Genomic DNA, 18,432 nt, shown 5'->3' with positions numbered 1-18,432 from the left:
ATTCTATTTGTGGCGCAACCCTGCGGTTTATAGTTCTTGTCTTCACATGCTGCAACAGATTCTTTGATACTACACACTGTAGTTCGTTCAGACATGCACTTTCCCGTCGCCAAATCCAATGCGACAAGCTAGGGAACAACGGAAGGCAGTACCCGTTGGTGTGTGTGACGTGCCCTTACTTTATCTAAAGGAAATACGAACAAGCACGTCTATACCCGCTTTATCCTCTGTACCCGGTACGGAAAGACTCTTCCGCGCAAAAACGCTTGGCTTTTTCTAGGTGTTGAACGGATAGCGACAAAAGACACTGTACCTTAAACGTCATGTTCTCTGCACTACTTCAACGTCGAATAAGCACGCGCAGAGAGTGTTGGTGTGCAATCCTTCGAATGAAGACAGGTCTTAGGGCAAATTCATGTCTCTCATTAAGACGAAAGCAAGCAAACAATCTCGTCTGCTTTTCCAGTGGGGCACGGGGGCCCCGTTAACGAACCGGGCAACCACATGCGTGGGAGCAAAGGCATCGTCGATTTCAGGCCCTGGCGCTGTTGAACTACAGAGGAAAGACTAAGGTAGGTTGGAATTTGGTTGACTGGCATAGTCTGAAGTGCCGTTTCATAAAAGAAGCTGGCGTGTCGAAGGACCACCGTGGCCCGTAAATCCAGCTTGGACTGCTGCAACGCTGTTGCCTGTAAGGCCTTCGGTGTGGCTTTACCCTGTGCTGGGAAAAAGGCTGCATGCACTGCCCGGAACAGTCTCTCCTTGAAGTGTACGATCCACGCTTGCTTCCAACAACTCCAAGCTGGGTGGCAGTGCGTTGCTTCGCTTCGTTACCCGGCCTCTTGAGGCCCACGCTTTCTGGCGGGTCACCTATCAGATGTCAAAACGAAATCTTTAGTGAAGCTGTTAGTAATAGAGTTACGGTACAACGGTTGGGTATGTTCAGGGCTTCGATACAGCTGATTATCCAAACCCGGTTGTGTTCAGCGGCACGAGAGAGGTACCCCGTTGTAACAAATCACATATAACTCAGACGCCTCGACCAACCACAACGGGCAATACATAGCAGGACTGCCGTGTGACTGCAAAGTGTCGAACATGTGGCTGAAAAGAAAATATGTCTCGGAGAAGGCGCAACCTGACTTCAGCGGTCACGGGTCTTACTGTCCCCACGGCAGTTTTACCGTATTGATGTAACTCACATCACATTCGCTTTGTTCGTGCACGTTGTCCTCAATTTTAATCTGCGGTGTACGGATTCCATTCGCTCCATCCCCCAAAGTTGAGGTTCTTAGGAACAAGCGTTTGGAAACAATAATGTCGTCCAGATGATGCTGTGCAGCTTGGATACATTGGCACATGCATAACATATAAATGCTCCTTCCGCCATTCGTTCAACTTCGAAGGAAGGGGCCCAGCTACATTCAGGACTTCAGAGACTGGTGAAACGCTCCAAAGGCTGCGTTCAAAACAAGGCAAAGTCTACCCATGATTCTGTTTTACCGAGCAACTTCTGGATGTCTGTCACTTCATTCGTGCTACTGTTTCGAAGTTTCGCGGCAGCTCCTGCCATTTCGGGCAACTCATGGCCAGACGGTCCACTTGCCTATATATTCTTCTAATCGGGGCAAAGCCAAGCGCATCGTACACGATTCGTGAAAACGTACCCGGTCAAGGGTAGCAGTCATTTGGTTTTCAACCACAGAAACGCTGCACTCTGTTCTCTTCGCCGGCACTCGGCATGGAGAAAGGCCGGGCAACGAATTACAACCGACCGGACGAAGGCTCACATCCGTCGGGGTCACCACAGGCGTCTTTAGAGACCACCGGAGGACAGGTTACGAGCGTCAGTGCAACAGGTTCTTCTGGCCATGGCAAAGAATGTGACGAAGAGGCGAACACCGGGCCACAAGCCGTCAGTTTGGTGTATCGTCACATCTTTGGCGCAACGGCGGAGGTCAAGAATGCTGTCCACTTCGTTGTACAAGGGGTGGTTGCCTATCCAGCTGGTCATCATGTTGTCCTTTATTCCACCGAAACGAGGACGCAGAAGTTCCTACCTGGATCTGATGAATCCTTGGGATGCACCTGTCTAGCGATCAGCACGAATAGGCGGTACGGAAACAAAGAAAGCGGGTGTGCTGAAACGTGGACTCTGAAAACCACACCTTCGAGGTGTTTCAGCCACCACGCAGAGAAGCCTCGCGAGGCATCGCTCTTGGAAACGAACACGTTCAGCTGGGAAGGTGTCCTCTAGTACGTGCCAATCAACTTCGACTCCTCCAACGTTGCCGTCTTCCAAGACCATTTACGTGGGCTCGACTGTAGTTAACTGTGCTAACAGTAACTTATACAACATTATTTGTCACAGTGTCGTGACGTAGACCGCACTTTTTCTCTCTGGGTCTCGTACACCCAAGATCCGGACCTGGAAATGTCCACGATGGTACCAACCGTGAAGCCCTCAAGGGGAAGCGAGACCCAAAGGCATCTCACACTCGCGTCGTTCTCAAGATTTGAGGTACTCTCCCTAGCGCGTGGCGTTGATGATGTGTGCGATGAGCGGCCCGTACTTGCGTGGTTTATCGATGAGCCCCGTGGACGTCTTTCACAAGAAAAGCGGCCTGCTCTTAGCGCCACACCTGTGGACTGAACTTCTCGCCTGATGGGAGTGTACTGTGCTTTTTCAGGTTCCTAGCAGTCGGCGAGAGGTGCACGCAGAGAGCTTTGGTGACAATTCACGACCTACTGACGAATAAGAGGAAGAAGTCTTTAGCCTTTGTCGAGTGCATCTCCAACAGCTTCGTCAGTCTTGCGTTTTCGGCCGACACCAAAATGCTCTTGGCTCTTGGTGGCCCCCCCGACTGGTGTCTTGTATACTGGGCCTGGGAGAAACCCAAAGTCCTCGCTTCTTACAAGGTATGTGGAGGCATGAGCATGTTTTTCTGGTGAACAATGCCCTGCTCACGTGCTATGATACTCAGAGATGGCTTCGTGGGCCTGGATGTGGTATGTAGCTGATCTCACTTCTGATGTAACACGCCACTGTTTATCGTACGCTCAGAAAAAACGTTCTATTTTTCCCAGGCCTGGCTGCTCCCGCATGATCTATATGAGTCGGGTACCGATTTGAATAGCTCTGGTGAGGCCACCCGAGACGACGAAAGAGAAAGAAGAATGAACGGGATTCTTGCCAAGTTCTTGCCCGTTTTCTCTTGCTCCACGCAGATCAACGGCCCTTCAAAAATCCGTTATTGCGAATGTTCCTTCAATCCACTTGACTCCAACGTGGTTTGTATGATTGGCGACGGAGTGAGTCGTTTGATGAAGCTCCAGGAAGGGGGTTTCCGCCCCATGCAGAACCACCTGTTGAAGCGAGAGGGGCAAGGATATTCCTGCCATGCTTGGCTGGCCGACGGAAACATCGTAGCCGGCACGGAAGCAGGTACTCCAGCAGGCGTTCATGCAGAGAACGAGCATGATTGCCATACCCATATACACAGGTATTTCTGCACAAAATAGTTGCTTTCAGTAGTTTTCTGCCTGCCTTTTCATGTGCCGAATGCGGTATATATATATATATATCGATATGCAGTTTTAGAACAGCCTGCGCCCCTAGCGTTCTACCGTTATATATGCATATATATACATATATATACACACAAATATCTACTCCAAGGTATACAAAGCGAACTGATTTACACTTGACAGCAACTCCGCGCTAAACAGCTCCGGATTGTGGCGAGTACGGAGGAAGTCCGTGTCCGTTATTGGTATTTTTCTAGGTACGGGACATACACTTGCTAAGTGTTTCTGCCGAATGCGAACTCTTTGTTCAAAACATCCAGTGGACTTACCTAATACAGCTACGAAGCTTGTATATGTGTAATATTTAACGGAACTGCCTTCAGGTGAATTGGTCCTCTTCGACAACGGAGGAGACTTCAGAGGGTCGCTGACGTGTGCTCCGGGTGCCAAGCGTTCAGTTCTCTGTATCGTTCCAACCAGCAAAGGATTCATTTGTGGCGGCGAAGATGCCACGTTGCACATGTATGAAAAAACTGATGATGACCAGTACAAAACATCAATGGAGCTGAAAGTCGAACACCAAAACCCAGGTAACGGTCGCCACTGCTCTGGCGGTGTAACAGACACACTGCCCTCAAAAAAAAACCTCTGTATCACGGAAAGAGGGAATGCTCCTCGCTTCACCTCTCGACAGGTCAAGGCCGCTGTAGAGGTTCGACTTGACTTTCACGAAAGATACCCTGCTGAAGTGTTCGCAAGCAGATTGGTTTCGCTCCTTCAGACGTTGCACTTTTTTTGATTTGAAAGACTGACCGTGTTTCGGTTGGTCGTCGGCTTGATTGCGTTCTCTCTAATGCGTTTAGGTGCTCGAGTGGCGAGTATCACTCTCTCGCCTCACGAAGACTCACTTTGTGTATTCCTTTCAAATTCCCAAATTTTTCAAATTTCCACTAAGTTCCCGAGAAAGAAAGGGGGTGATGAAAACCAAGGGCTCACTTATCTCCATACGCCGTTCCATATTGGTCCCATTCTCGGTAAGAAGCTGAGACCGTCCCTAAAACTTTGCCAAGCCTCTGGAAGGAGGAACTGTAGAAACGTTTCGCATGAAGAAAGCCACTCAGCTATCAGCCATGGGCATATATGAGCTGTGCAGATTGTTACAGTGAGTTATTACACAGAGAGGTTCGGCGTCAAGGTCAGGCGTTCAGTGTGTTCTCCGTTAACTGAAACTGTGCTTCACAAGCCCTATAATTCTGATCTGAAGGGTATTTGCGACCTTATCTCAGGTGTACGAGTCGATCCAGTGATCGTCCTTTAATTTCCACTACCATTCCTGCCCAAGCGAAGGCTAGTACACACTGGTGTGTCTGTGGTAGTCGGTTTCCTCGCAGGACTGGATGTATGTGAGCTAAAGCCGCTAATTGTGACGTGCGGAGAAGACAGATCCATCCGAGTCTGGGATTTCCTCAAAAACACTATGGAGCTCTGCAAATTCTACTCCGAAGAGGTCTACAGCGTCGCTTTTCATCCGTCGGGTTTTCACATCCTCGCGGGGTTTTCCGACAAGCTCCGGTGCGGCCGCATCCAAAGCCAATCCAAAAGAAAGGAAATTGATGGTCTAGCAGTAGACATGTCTACTCAGACCTGTAGCTTGGGAGGCTAGATGCTGGCGGCATTTGCAACGCGTTTGAAAGTATTACACATGTATCGCCCGAATCTTTTTCCGCGTACACGCATTTAGTACGAAACACAGAGAGAGGTTGAGAGGGGCGAGGTATCCTGGTGCTTCTCTGCGAAGCAAAAAAGACAGCGGCGGCAAATTAGGAAGCACGAAAACTTTCGACGGATCCGCCTGAATCATACTGTCGGCCGGGATCCACCGAACAACAAGAAACCGAGTTGGCATAGTTTCCCGCTCGGTTCGGTGTTCAGGCTCATGAACTTGTTACTCGACGACCTCACCACGATGAGAGAGTTCATCATCAAAGGCTGTCGCGAATGTCGCTTCTCGAATGGCGGCCACCTCTTTGCGGCCGTTCATTCCAATTTGATACAAGTCTACGAGACATACACTTGCCGCTCTCTAGTTACTCTACGAGGCCATAACTCGAAAGTGCGGTCGCTATGCTGGTCGCCTGACGATTCCATTCTCGTCTCCACAGGCATGGATGGAGCTGTGTACGAGTTCTCGGTCATGAAGGTAAAGCAATGTGCAGAACCCGACGTGTTTTCACTCCGAGTTTCATCCGTGCCTTTTCCTTCTCTACAGCTCTACGGACCCCACTGGGTGATCGAACAGCGATCCTCCTGTGAAGCAATCATCCTTGCGTATGCGTGTCCCTGCCCGAACCCTCGCTGTCCACAGTGTTTCATGTCGCCCTTTTCTGGAGCGATGGTCACCCCCAACCGAATGTAGCCGGCTAGCAAACAACCTGCAAACAACACTAGCTAAACGACGGACGAGCCTATATTTGAGCATCTCTAGGTGACAAACCAAATCTATATTGACCTATATACACACGGTATGTTTGGTCAGTGTTGTCACCGATTTATACTTGTTTTTCTGAGATCGTTGTCCACAACGAGGGACCGTTTCGGAGGCATGTCGAAAAAGCAGCATTCGTCTTCTCTGGATACTCAACAAACCATTGAAGTGACAGAAAACTAGCGAGTTGCTGGCAGAAACGCATACAGGTGTTGAAAGCTGCGCCGCATTTTCCTCATCCTGTTTCTGCGGTTTATCCTTTCTGACTTGTTGCTCATCCTCCTTCTCAGGAGGGCCTCCGTCTCTCTGACTGGGTCTACAAAGGGATAAACTTCAGCAGCGCTGTCGTCCGCCGGGGCGACGAGGAGGCCGTCAATACCCTCTTTGTTGTCGGTTCGGACAACTCTTTGAAGGTGGTTTCAAATTCGCAACTGGTCAACACCTACGATGCCGGGAGCACGCTGTCTTCTCTCGCCTTGCCAAGAACAACCAGAGCGCTGTTCGCTGGAACAGCGGATCCTGGAGCACCAGGACAGCTCCGAAGCTATGCGTTCCCACTTACAGGAGAATATCTTCGGTATCAATGCCATGCTGGTACGCGCAGATTCGCCCTAATGTCGGACGTTGTATGCTAGGCTTCATCTGCCTGTCCTTCTCCGGCACAGCAGATAAAAAATTATGCTCCTCCTTACGCGAGATTCTCCCTGTCGTTTCAGTTGTCTGCCCACGTTTACGCTGCCCCGGTGTGGACGTGAGTTGAACAGATTTTATTGGGAACCCGATCGGTTGTGCAGTCACGCAGATGCCAGGAATCGCTGCGAGAGACGCGTCCATTTGAAGCTGCTTTCTGCACAGCTGCAGGCACTGCACGCGTGGAGCTAAAAGCAAATTGATCTTCAGCCTCGACCGCTTACTCTTCCTTCCCTCCTGGAATTGTTTCGTGGCCTGGCCACAACACCTGTTGCTTGAGAGTTGACTCGAGCGCTCTCACACACACGTCTTAAATAGGTTCGGCCTCAGCGTCTCTGCGCCGGCTTGTGGGAGTGTTTCAGGGCCGGTCCAGCGGATCTGTGTTTCGAAGGACGAAAGGCTGGTGATTTCGTGCGGCATCGACGGTACCCTGTGCATATGCGGCATCGTCGACAAAGACAGAGCAGTTGATGACGAAGAAGAGTTGACAGGGCCAACGGTCTACACAGATGAAGTTCTCGTGACGCGGACCCAAGTGCGTGAACGCAAGGCTCAGATGACTGAGTTGGAGCGCCAAGTCGAGGATCTGACAAACCAGATGGATTTCCAGCTCCGAAATCGAGAAACACAACACAAAGAACAACTGCTGCAACTCGAAGAGCGCTACAACCACGAACTGGAGCTGGAAAGGTCAGACAAAGATGATGAACGCATTGAGGACGGGAGAGAAATCTTACCGCGGAAGCGGAAACCGGACGGAGTATCCCTTTCTTCGTTTAAAACGCTTCTTCACCGTGTCTCCAAGTCGTCTTTGTGAGCATGGCCGTGGAGTCGCAATGTGCTCACTGTCCATCTGATAAGTGTTTGGTTTCCACTGGCGTCATCCCTCTTCGCTCTGGCTTTACCTGTGGTACCGGGCAAGTAGAGAGATGCTCCTCCTCCGTCACAGCCTCTCTAATGCTCTCGCATGTCCAAATACCTTAGAGCCTTGAAAAAGCTATCCGCGGGGCTTCAGCCCTGTGTTGAAAACACAACACAAAACGGTCTGTTTGCTGGTGCTTGCGAAGTGGAAATCCTCTCCACGGAGGGAATCCCCGATTCGTTCTCCAAGACGCGTGCGTGCACTTTGAACTTTCTCTCAGGAATAAGTACGACATTCTGCGCGAAGAAAAGCAAGAGCAAGAACAGGAGTTCATGGACCAAGAGCGGGTCCGCGAAGACAAGCACGCAGCGACCGTTCAGCAGATGGAGACGAATTTCCAAAACAAAATGACCATCGAAGTCGCAAGGTACCACAAAGTCCTAAGCGAGAGAGAACGCGATAATGCAGCGTGGGAAGAGCGCCTCAAACAAGTCACCGAAGATTTCTCTGCCAAGCTTGCTCGTAAGGTCATTTCCTCTCCTCTCTCTCCCACGCTGATAACTGTAGCGCCGCGACTTTCTGGCTGGCGCCTTGTGACTCTCATTGACGATGGCCGTGTGTGCTGTCCGTCTGTCGAGAGATTCGAAGGACAAGGCGTGCCATTCTCCACGTGCGGTGTCGTTCGCGTTTTCGTTGACCGCAGCTGTCTTCCGTGGCCGCTTGGGGTCTCTCTGAAACGGTGTCGCCACTTTACGCTTCCTCGTTTTTACAGAAATGACGGCGGAGTTCGAATCTTCCAAGAAAGCTTCCCGCGATGAACTCGCGAGTCTCCGGGAACAACAGGACCTCGCGTTCAAAACGCACCAAGAGCTCCTGAGGCAAATCGAAGAAGATGCTGATCGGTAGGGATTTGTCAACTGGTTGGTTTTCGGGGATCTCTAAGAAAAACAGTCACCTGCTGGGAAAAGAACGAGTCCCCTCTCTGCAATTGTGCGCACGCTCTATCGGAAGCTTAGGGCGCCCAAAGATCAACCTGCGGTCCCTAGAAACACAGATGCTCTTCGCACTTTTTGTCAGAAAAGTACGGCAAGTTGGACTACTCGTGCTGCTCTGGACGCTTTGGGGTTTCTCTGTTCCGTCTTGTCTCGTGCTTTCAATCCAACTGCAGAGAGATCGAGGAGCTGAAAGAGGCGTACGAGGAGAAGCTGGCGCACGAGAACGCCGAGAAAGTCCGTTTGCGTGGTCAGACGGGCATCCACAGAAAACGCCACGAGGATCTGAAGGAACAAACAGAACTTCTCAAGGAAGAGTTGAAGCATAAAGAAGAGGCATCCCAGAGATATCGAACAGTAAGCAGAGAAACCGGTTCCGAGACTAGGTCACCCCGTGAAATCGGCGACCCGCTGACCGATTTGTGGGTGAATTCACAGCGCATCGCTGCGCGCCGGTCGGGTTTGAGTAGAGGAGTCCAGAGCGTTTCCGCAGTTGCGTTCCGTTCCTTCCGGAGCATCCTTTTGCTCATGAGTGCGGCAGATCTTCTCTCATATGAAGCGATTCAGGGGCGGGGTTAAGAACGCGCCTTCCGCTGTCGCTCCCGTGTAATCGGAGCCCAGTTTTGGGCGCAGAGGCGCGGGGTGGACGCCCCGCTGTCCCTTCAGACGAAACGCCCGAGTTTGTTTCTGAAAAAGTATTCCTCCCCTTCACTGTAGATGGTGGCTTTGCTTCGGCACGCGTTTCGACGATATCTCTGAGGTTTTCTTCCAGAACCCGTTTGAATGTGGGCCTCCTCGGGGAGACGCTGGGCGGTGCGATGTCTGTCCAGGATATCGACAAATTGTTGACAGACCGGGAGATTGTGTTGAAGGAGATTCAGGAGCGCGATCGCACGATTGGGGACAAGGAGCAGAGGGTTTACGAGTTGAAGAAACAGAACCAGGAACTGGAAAAGTTTAAATTCGTGTTGGGGCACAAAATTCGGGAGTTGAAAGCCATGATTGATCCAAAAGACAAGACGATTGCGGACATGCAGCGCCAGATCCAGGCGATGGATGCAGAGCTCGTCGACTACCATCGCCAGAACAAACTGGCGAATTTGGAGTTGGGCCAGTTGAAATTAAAACAACGCGCTCTCCAGGACGAAATCGTGGACCGGCGTCAGCAGCTTGCCATAGCCGAGCAACAGATGAAGCGAATGAAGAACGACTTGTACGAGTGCGTTCAAAACATTCAAGACCCGAAGAAACGGAAAGAGGCGATCACGCGTCTCTACCAAAAGTACATCACAAACGAGCTCGCCAAGAACGACGTCGACTTTGATATCCTGAAGGAGCAAAATCGGCAGAGGGACTATTTGGAGAAGTCGGTGGAGTCTCTCAAACGCCGCCTAGCCAAAGACTCGGAAGTCCACCGACAAGACAACATCAAAATCATGCAGGAGAACGCTTCCTTGATCTGTGAAATAAATGATCTCCGTCGAGAGGTCAATCTCCTCCGTCTCGAACGGCAAGAGTCGAGAGTCCCAGGCGCCTCCCGAAACAGCTTAAAATCCCGGAAGAAGGCGGATACAGGACGGCAGCCAGGTGAAGCGACCCAAGGTCCCAACACCCATGAGGAGCTGGCGAAGACGGTGGAAATGCAAAGGAAACAAATCGAGTTGCTGACGGCGCAAAACGACGCGCTCCAGCATAAGTTAAACCAGAAACAAACTCGCTACCTGCCTCCCAAGCCCCAGAACCATCCGCCTCGGCGCGCCTCAAAGACAGAAGAAAAAAAACTCCCCCAGAGAATTCCGTCGTTCTCCAAAAAACCACCGGACAGCGAAAGGGGCAGTCCTCGTACATCCCAACGGCAAGTGACGAAACCGTCTCCCAACTATTCCGAGGCAACGAAGGAGGCTGTCACTCCACCTAAACGGAGACCCAGCTCGTCGAAGCGGCCGACGTCGTCTCCGGAATCCTCAGTCAGTCACGAGATAGGGACGGAGCCCGAATCTGCGCGAATCGAGAACGCTAGCGAGACGAACGTCAACGAGGCCGGCCCCGACCCTTGCGGCCTGCGTCGTGACGCGCACCGACTCGACGGAGCGACGAACAAACGCACGCCAGAGGAGGCGGAGACTGAAAGCCTGCCAGCGTACACCCAAGAGGAGGGAGAACAAGAAAAACCAGGGGAACAGAATCAGACACGAAGCGGAGTGAACGAACACGGCCTGGATGAAACAAACGGAGACACCCGACCGTTGGAGGCCCCGGTTGAGGAACAAGAGGCGCAGCCCTCTGACTGCTCCGAGCCAGCGCAAAATAACGACGGAGAGGAGAAAGTTGGTGACGTCTTTTCTGATCCCTCAGCGGAGAAGAGTGCCCACGAAATGGAAGAAGCACGGTGAACACAACGGGGGAGTTCCGTCCGGTTTTTGTGTAAGCGCTTTGTACGTGTAGTGTGACGCAATGACGGAACTATGAAAAAAACCCACTCGGGGTCTCTGGCTTCCCTCTCCTTTTCCCATGCTTCGCCTCCACTACAGGACACCTGTGGAGAGATGTTCCTCTCCTTCTGCTCATTCGTCTTCTCTCTCAAGACCAGTGCACAGAGCCGCGCGGCTCTGCCTTCGCGTGCCTAGCTCGTCTGCGTATGAAAAGTGTCAGCTTGAGACGCTGTTTCGGGGCAAGTGTTCGGCAAGTGTACAGCGTCACTGTCGTCTGAGAGTGGACGTCTGAAACCGTTTTTTTCGGAGGGCTCCTTCGCTGCACTTGCCGCGAACACACCGCGGGGACAGCCCAGTGTGTACTCGCCGGCTCATTTCATCGCGGCGGGTTCGCGACAAACAGTTTTATCCCGAGGGTTTCTTCGACGCGTCCTTGCACCACAAAGTGTCTTCGGAGGAAAATGGGGAGACACATCGCCGAACATAAAGGCGGAACGGCAAACGCGTCTGCGTCGAACAAGTGGACGAGACACGGAAACATGGGTCTCTCCCGCTGGAAAGAAAAAAGAGCTAGAAAGATGAAGACGTGGAAAAAGGTATCCAAGAAAAACCAAATTTTTCACGTAGTGAGCACTGACTGCCGTACCCCTCGCGAAGGAGTGAAAGGCACCCGGGAATGAAAACTGCACAAACGCGGCCGAACAGTGCCTTTTCTCTATACTGCCTTTTCTCTCCTCACTGCGCTCTCCCTTCTCTAGCCGGTTTTCGGCGTACCGACACCCAAAGAAGACGCCGGATGCAACCCCGGGCGCCCTGGCTCGCCACGCCGGATCCGTCCCTGGTCTTTTCGCTCTCAGTATGCCGCATGCTCACAGACCAACTTTCCAGAAACTGGCATCAGACCCACATCACCTTCCCCAACGAGTGGGTGCTGGCTGCCCCGTTCTACACAAACAGGTGCCCAACGGCACACTTCTCGCCGTCTTCCTGTGAAGGCCTTCATGCACATCCAACCGCCTGCCTGTGTCTCTTCATTTAAATCCGGGGCTTCCCGCGAGCTGGATCCGGGGGGGGCGTTTCGCCTCGGAAGACGACTCGGCATGTTTTGGACGCGATGGAAAGAAACACCCCGACAGGAAGGAAACAAAGGCGAACAGGCAGACTGGAACGGACGCACGAGAGACGCGCACAAGGAACTGCCGCGGGAAGTTCTCTCCAGCTCTTCTCCAGCCGCAACCGCGCAGCCCACGAAAAACGAACCCAGCGGGGCTGCATCGAACCTCACCGCATGCGGCCACTGACGGAAGGGCCTCTCGCCACTTGCGCCGCATTCTCTTTTTTTAGCGAGACACCGGGAGGAGAGAGGCGCACGAGATGAACACTCAGAGGGGAGAAAATCAAGGCCAAACACGGTTTCCGCGACGCGAAGCGGCGTGCGCTCTGTCGCTTGCGTTCGACGAAAGCGGAAAACGCACAGGAATGGTTCATGTCTCTCCCCGTCAAGCAGACGTCGCGTTAGGCGCGCCCTTTGCAACGCCCACTTTCGCAGCCCGCAGCACGCGATCTTTAATTTTGTAACCTTTCTGAATGACCTGCGCAACCTCTCCTTTGGCCTGAAAAAACACAGAGATGCAACCACATGCATATACATGCACAAACATGGATACAAACATTTATACATACGAGTATACCGCCATATATATATATATATATATATATATATATATATATATATATGTATAGGCGCGTACACATCTTCATGCACATGCCGCCCTAAAACGACCGGAGTCCCTGCTGCCCCACGTATGTGTAGGCGTGAACAATCTCCACGACTAAGCTTTGACGTCTGCGCCGCGTGTGCTTTTCGCATCACAACAGAGACGCGAAGAGAGAGCGACAACAGACGCCTTTTCTGGCCTCTCTCTCTCTCGGTTGGCGAGCAGGCGAGGCAGGAGAGGCAGTCGCGGCTCGAATCGTCAGTGGGCGTTCGTTTTTCAGACCCCTGAAAGAGAGGCGAGACCGGGCACATCGGGAACGAAAACGCAGGCGGAGTAGTCTGAAGCTAAGCGTTTGAAAACATGGAAATGCGTAAGAGTGCTGTTTGGGGGACGTGTGGATACCTTGTTGGGGTGCTCGAGCTCGAAGAGAGCTTCGTGCAAGGCCGGATTGAACTTCTCGCCCGCCTGAGAGGCATTCCAGAGCACACGAGGAAAAACTTTCGCGTGCAGGCTCGCCACCCCAAGCATTCCGCATCCGACCCCCGGGCGTCCATCGAAGAATTCGATCGTCAGAAACGCGGTACGACCAGAGACCTGGCCGGATGCATCCACGTGCTGCTGCCTCAGCACGTTCGCACATCTCTCTAATGTAATAGCGCAGAGGTACCATACATAAACGCAAGCAGGGAGATGTTTACCTTGTTGATTGCGCGCGCCTCGTCTACCGTCTCTACCTATCGGGGTCAACTGAGAAGAGCGCGCGTGTGCGACAGACGCGCACTCGGCGCGGCAGCGGAGAGCAGAAAGAGACATAAAGTACCAAAGGGACGGGCGGAGAGACAAAAGCGGAAAGACGGGAGGGGAGAACGCGAAAACCTTACAGGATCGAATTGCTCGACGCCAAACCGATCGAACGTTTTATGCAAGAGATTCTCCGTCAGTTTGACGCCGTCGTAGATTTGCTGCAGCCTTTCCTTGAGCGCGACGAGATCCACAGCCCCGTTCGCTTCTTGGCCCGCCAAAAGGGACGAGTCGCTCTGGACCGCCTCGTGAAGAGAATTCGTTGCGTAGGCCATGGCGTCCGCCACGTCGAGCATCGCCTTTGCGAAGTCAGACACCGCGTACTCCTTCAGTGACGCCATCTGAAAGCCAGAGAGAACATACGCACCGACGTGACACCAAAAGACGAATTCGAAGCACCCGTCGATACACCCGTGTCTCTCTTGACACAACTGCATCCATATGGACATACAGAACCTACACACACAAATATATATATATATATATATATACGGGTAAATCAGCATCCCTCCCCACCTACGTCCACACACAGATATCCATCTTCACGTTGTCCGCTCCTGCAGATGCACTCGATGCGGAGAGTTTGAATGGCTCCAGCGCTACCCTGATAGCGGCAGTCTTAACACTGGAGAGTCCTCTTTTCGATTTTGGTCCCCCTTTGAGTACGTTTTTCTCTCGTTTTCTTGGTTTTTCTGTCCGCCTCGGGTGTCTTTTTCCCTCGGCCGTAGCGCGACCGCGACGCTACTGGGGCCGTCTGTCGTGCTGGAGACTGTCCCTTGTTCGCCTTTCCGCCTCCGATCCGGTCGATCTGGTCCCTCTCTTTGGCGATTTGACCGCTCTCAGGAAGAAGCCCGATGTCTTCCTCACTTCTTTTTGGTGACGCATCCGGGCGTTCTCCATGTCAGCGAAGGCTCGGAGCGCCTTGTCTTGGAGCTCGCGGTTCTTCTTCTTCAAATTTTCGACTTCCTCCAAGCACTGTCGGTACTTCTCTTCCACAGCCTGCGAGAACATCTCAAAGAGAAGAGAGGTATTTCGATTTCCGACAAACGACGCGGAGAGAGAAACCCTCACTTAGAATTGCAGTGTTTTACCAAGACATTGACCGTGCGCCAGAAACCCGGACGTTCGAGAGACGAGAGGAAACATTAGACACGAGAAAGGGCTAGATACGCGAAACGCATCGAGAAGCAAGAAAAACCGAACCACGTGCAGACCTGCCGAGGAAGGAACGGGTCGCCCTCCAGCTTGCCTACACATCGAGGCGCGTCTCGTTGCCCACACGAGAAGGCAGAACAACAGAGAGGCTGGGGCCGAGAAACGGGGACTGAACGGAGGGCGTGGAGACACGACAAAAAACAGCCGTTTTCTTCCGAGAAACGGATTCGCCACGCTTCATGGTCTGCCCGTACGGAAGGGCGTCAGCAACCGGGACAGAGAGACGGCTGCCGGGGGAATGGGGTGTCTCTTCAACTCGTCGTTTTACTTGTTTTCCATACGCCTGTTTCTTCGGGCTTCTCGGCACGCCACTTTTCCCCGACACGAAGTGGGAAGGTGATAAAACTCAACGGTTACGTACGAAACTCTCGAGGTAACCTAAGAGGTAGATACACCGACAGAGATCTCGCCAAGGGAATCCATGTTCGCTTCTAGGGCCTCTCTGCCAGTTTCGTCACGTCGCAGTCTTGATACTGTCGACGACTCCATGCCTATATATACATATATACGCCTATATATATATATGGACGGGTTTTTGATGGTTTGGTGTCCCCGTCTCGAGCAATTCAAGAGTATCCGTGTCGCATCGATGTGTTAGAAAAAGGCTTCGTCAGCTTCGCGCCTCCTTGCCACTTTTCTCGTATTCTCCCATTGCGTATTTTGTCCAGTTTTAGAGAATTCCTTCTGGAGGAACTCACCGGTGCGTCCTCATCGGCGCCTTCGGCGCCCTCTGATCTTTCAGCTTCGTCCTGCTCGCGTTTTCCCTCCTCGTTGCTCCTTTTTCTTCGCTCCACAGTTCCTTCTTCTTCGTCTGCGCGGCTGACGGAGCCGGGGCTTCCTCTGGACGCGCCGCTGTCTCCGCTCGGCGAGACACCGTCCTCCGTGGCAGGGTCGGGCGCGGCGTGTGGAGCCCCAGCGGCGCGAGTCGTGAGGGCGCGGGCCTCCTTGGCCCGCAGGGCGAAGGGCGAGGAGACAGCACCGAGCGCAGCGTGGCGGAGAGGAGACGCGCTGGAGGCGAGAGCCGCACACACGCGGGCATGGGACGAGACACCGAGGGAGAGGGATGAGAAGGCGTAGGGATTCAGCGCTCGCTTGGCAAACCCGTTCGCTTTGGCGAGGCAAGACGGAGAAGAGAAGTCGCCTCTCTTGAAAGACAAGCGACTCTGGAGCGAGCGTGCGCCGCGAGAAATCGGGGAGGCAGAGGAGAGAGACATGGCCGACAAACGTTGGAGAAACCGGTCAAAAGCAAAGGAGGAAACAGCCTTGAAAACGACGCAAGGCAAAAGCTGGACAGCAACTTCAGACCTCACTTATAGAGGGGGCGACGAGCGACCAGGAAAGACGGGCGAGCTTTCAAAAGCACGACGGGGATACACTCCAGTTCCGAGGGTAGGTTCCAGTTCGGCCGCAGGATCTGGACGGGAATGCGTTTTTCTGTGAGAAGCGCACAGAAAAACAAGGGCTGCAACTTCCTCCTGCATACCCCCCTGGCTGTTGCCACAAATATGCACGCCGGGAGACTCAGACACACGCGTGCGTTGACGACGCGGCGAGAGACACACGAGGAAACGGAGAAAACCAAAAACTCTCAGGAAAAGGCAACGAGAGGCCGGGAGTTTCGCAGAGAAGTCCCGGAAGCAAAAGGAGAAAAGGAAGCGCGAACGCGTTTTTGTGCTTGTGCACTGCGCCGGCAGTCGTGTCTCTCAGGCAAAAACCCCACAACTCTGGAAAATAAAAAGTTTCTTTTCTCTGCACACGAACGGCGGCGTCTTCGCACACCCGAAGCAAGTATTTGCATGAACAAAATGCTCTTTCACCTCGACTCCAGCGTGGTGGCCGCTCCCAGCTCTTCTCAAAAGACCAGTGGGGCTGTGAACCTACATGCACGCGCGATAAATGGGAAAAGAACGCGCGCGAAAAAGTGAGAAACTCGTATCCGCTTTCGCGTGGAAGTCTGCGCGGCAGTGCTTCGAGGGATGGCGAGTCGCACGTTTCCCCGACCGCGTTTCGTTTCCTTTCCTTCGAGTTTCTCAACTGGTTCCTTCCGAGAGACCCTACCGCTCTCTTGTTGACTTCGAGGCTTTCGCTGCTTTCTCGCGTCGTTGACACGCGCAGCCTCAAAACGCTGAGAGCGCTGCACACTGCGCGAGAACGCCGCTCGAAAGACACACAGCCGAGTCTGCGCGTCTTGCCTGAAGCGTTGGGCAGTGATCGCTCGCTGTTTGCTTTTTGTCGTTCGTTCTTCTAAAAAAAGTGTCCAGACGCCTACCATTTCTCGGGCGAACGTCCTGGCCTCATTACACCCGTGCGCTAGACTCCCTAAAAATACACCTGAATCTGTGTGTTTGCGGCGAGAGGCAGCTGTAGGAAATGCGTGTTGTCGATTTTTCGTTGATTTTTTGCTCTTTTTCCACTTCAAATTGGGACCACCACTCGCCTCTTGCTGCCTCCTGCCAGCGCTCGGAACGTGCCGTAGAACAACAGCCAGCGACGGAAATCGACTGCATTTAGGGGATTTAGCGCAGTCAGACGGCAAGGAACTCATGCGGCTGCTCTCGATACATGCGACTCAGAGCCGACGTGGAGTGAGACCCGAACGCAGGGAAATTGCGAATTTTAACAGAGGGAACTTCAGTTCTTCACCGAACTAAACTGGTGTCTTGCATTCACTTCCCCATATATATATATATATATATACATATACATAGAATATATATATATATATATATATATAAATGCATTTGTGGGTGTAGGAGAAAACCGGAGCGATTTCCAGCAACCTCCCTCTGTCGGTGTCTAGCTTCCGATCTTTCTCTAAATGGCCAAGTATAAGCATACCTCCGATGCGTTTATGAGGTTCCAGCCGTTCCGCGCGGCGGTTCTGGACTACACACATTGACTACACATATTGCTGAGTGTGTGGCTCAGCGGTGTTCCGCGAGGTTGGTTTTGAACGCGCAAACCTACGAAGGAGCACGTGAGAAAGCGTCTTCTTTTTCGCCGCAAACAACTGTGGGAAAACGCCAAGGATGAAGCCCGAGAGAAACATGTTGCGTGTGGCCGCAGGGAACTGACTGTTTCGAGAAGGCAGAAGTGTTCTTCGGTCATCCATGTTTAAGAGAGGAAAACCGGGGGAAGAAGATTTGTTAGGCGAAATGGAACGGGAAAACGCCTCTTGCTGATGAGCCGTCTGGCTCCTGTTTCGCTTTTCCTCCATCAGCGCCTGGCCGCTTCCGTTCCACCTCGCGCTCTTCCCCTGAAGTCTTCTTGTCCGTTTCCGTCCTTTTTCCATTTTCACATCACTTCTCTGCACACTTTTTTCTGCTTGCTGATGTTCATCATCGACTCGCCATGGCCCCACTTCGCCTTTTCATTGGCCGGTGTGGGCTCAAGAGCGTCGCCGGGACTCTCGTCCCAGCGCGTGACTTCTTGTTCTTCCCGTCTTCCCTCTTTCCGGCATCTGTTTCCCATTGGTCCCCTTTCCCCTCTTCTCTCTCGTCTCTCTCGTCTCTCTCATCTCTCTCTTCTCTCCCCTTTTCCTCTCTTTTGGATCGTCGCTCGCTCACCACTGCGTCTCCCCGAGGGCCGTTTCGTCCACCCTGTGCGTCCGTTTTTGGGGCTCCGTCCTCTGTTTCTGTCTCTTGCTTTGCTGGGTCCTTCGAGTCTTCGCGGCTCCACCCGTCGCCTGTGGCGCGCTCCTTTTCGGCTG

The 18,432-nt window shown here is 52.7% G+C and overlaps 2 protein-coding genes across 2 annotated transcripts; one reads left to right on the top strand and one right to left on the bottom strand.

Moving 5' to 3' along the window:
* Positions 1 to 1,741: 1,741 nt before the first annotated feature.
* NCLIV_040050 (putative WD domain, G-beta repeat-containing protein) lies at positions 1,742 to 10,950 on the top strand (the record flags this gene model as incomplete). Its single annotated transcript, XM_003880914.1, has 12 exons — positions 1,742 to 2,115; positions 2,691 to 2,919; positions 3,229 to 3,445; positions 3,912 to 4,118; positions 4,920 to 5,100; positions 5,461 to 5,728; positions 6,304 to 6,607; positions 7,066 to 7,393; positions 7,846 to 8,087; positions 8,338 to 8,467; positions 8,734 to 8,914; positions 9,388 to 10,950. The coding sequence occupies 12 exons, from the start codon at positions 1,742 to 1,744 to the stop codon at positions 10,948 to 10,950; spliced, it is 4,224 nt and encodes a 1,407-aa protein (XP_003880963.1).
* Positions 10,951 to 12,488: 1,538 nt separating this feature from the next.
* Positions 12,489 to 15,937, bottom strand: NCLIV_040040 (grpe protein homolog, related; the record flags this gene model as incomplete). The annotated part of the gene is made up of 5 exons (XM_003880913.1): positions 12,489 to 12,602; positions 13,110 to 13,172; positions 13,589 to 13,849; positions 14,376 to 14,507; positions 15,422 to 15,937. The coding sequence occupies 5 exons, from the start codon at positions 15,935 to 15,937 to the stop codon at positions 12,489 to 12,491; spliced, it is 1,086 nt and encodes a 361-aa protein (XP_003880962.1).
* Between the last annotated feature and the right edge of the window lie 2,495 nt (positions 15,938 to 18,432).

This window comes from Neospora caninum, chromosome IX (genome assembly GCF_000208865.1).
Source record: "Neospora caninum Liverpool complete genome, chromosome IX".
In the NCBI taxonomy this organism is placed as follows: Eukaryota; Apicomplexa; class Conoidasida; order Eucoccidiorida; family Sarcocystidae; genus Neospora; species Neospora caninum.
This window is presented reverse-complemented; position numbering and strand designations above follow the sequence as displayed.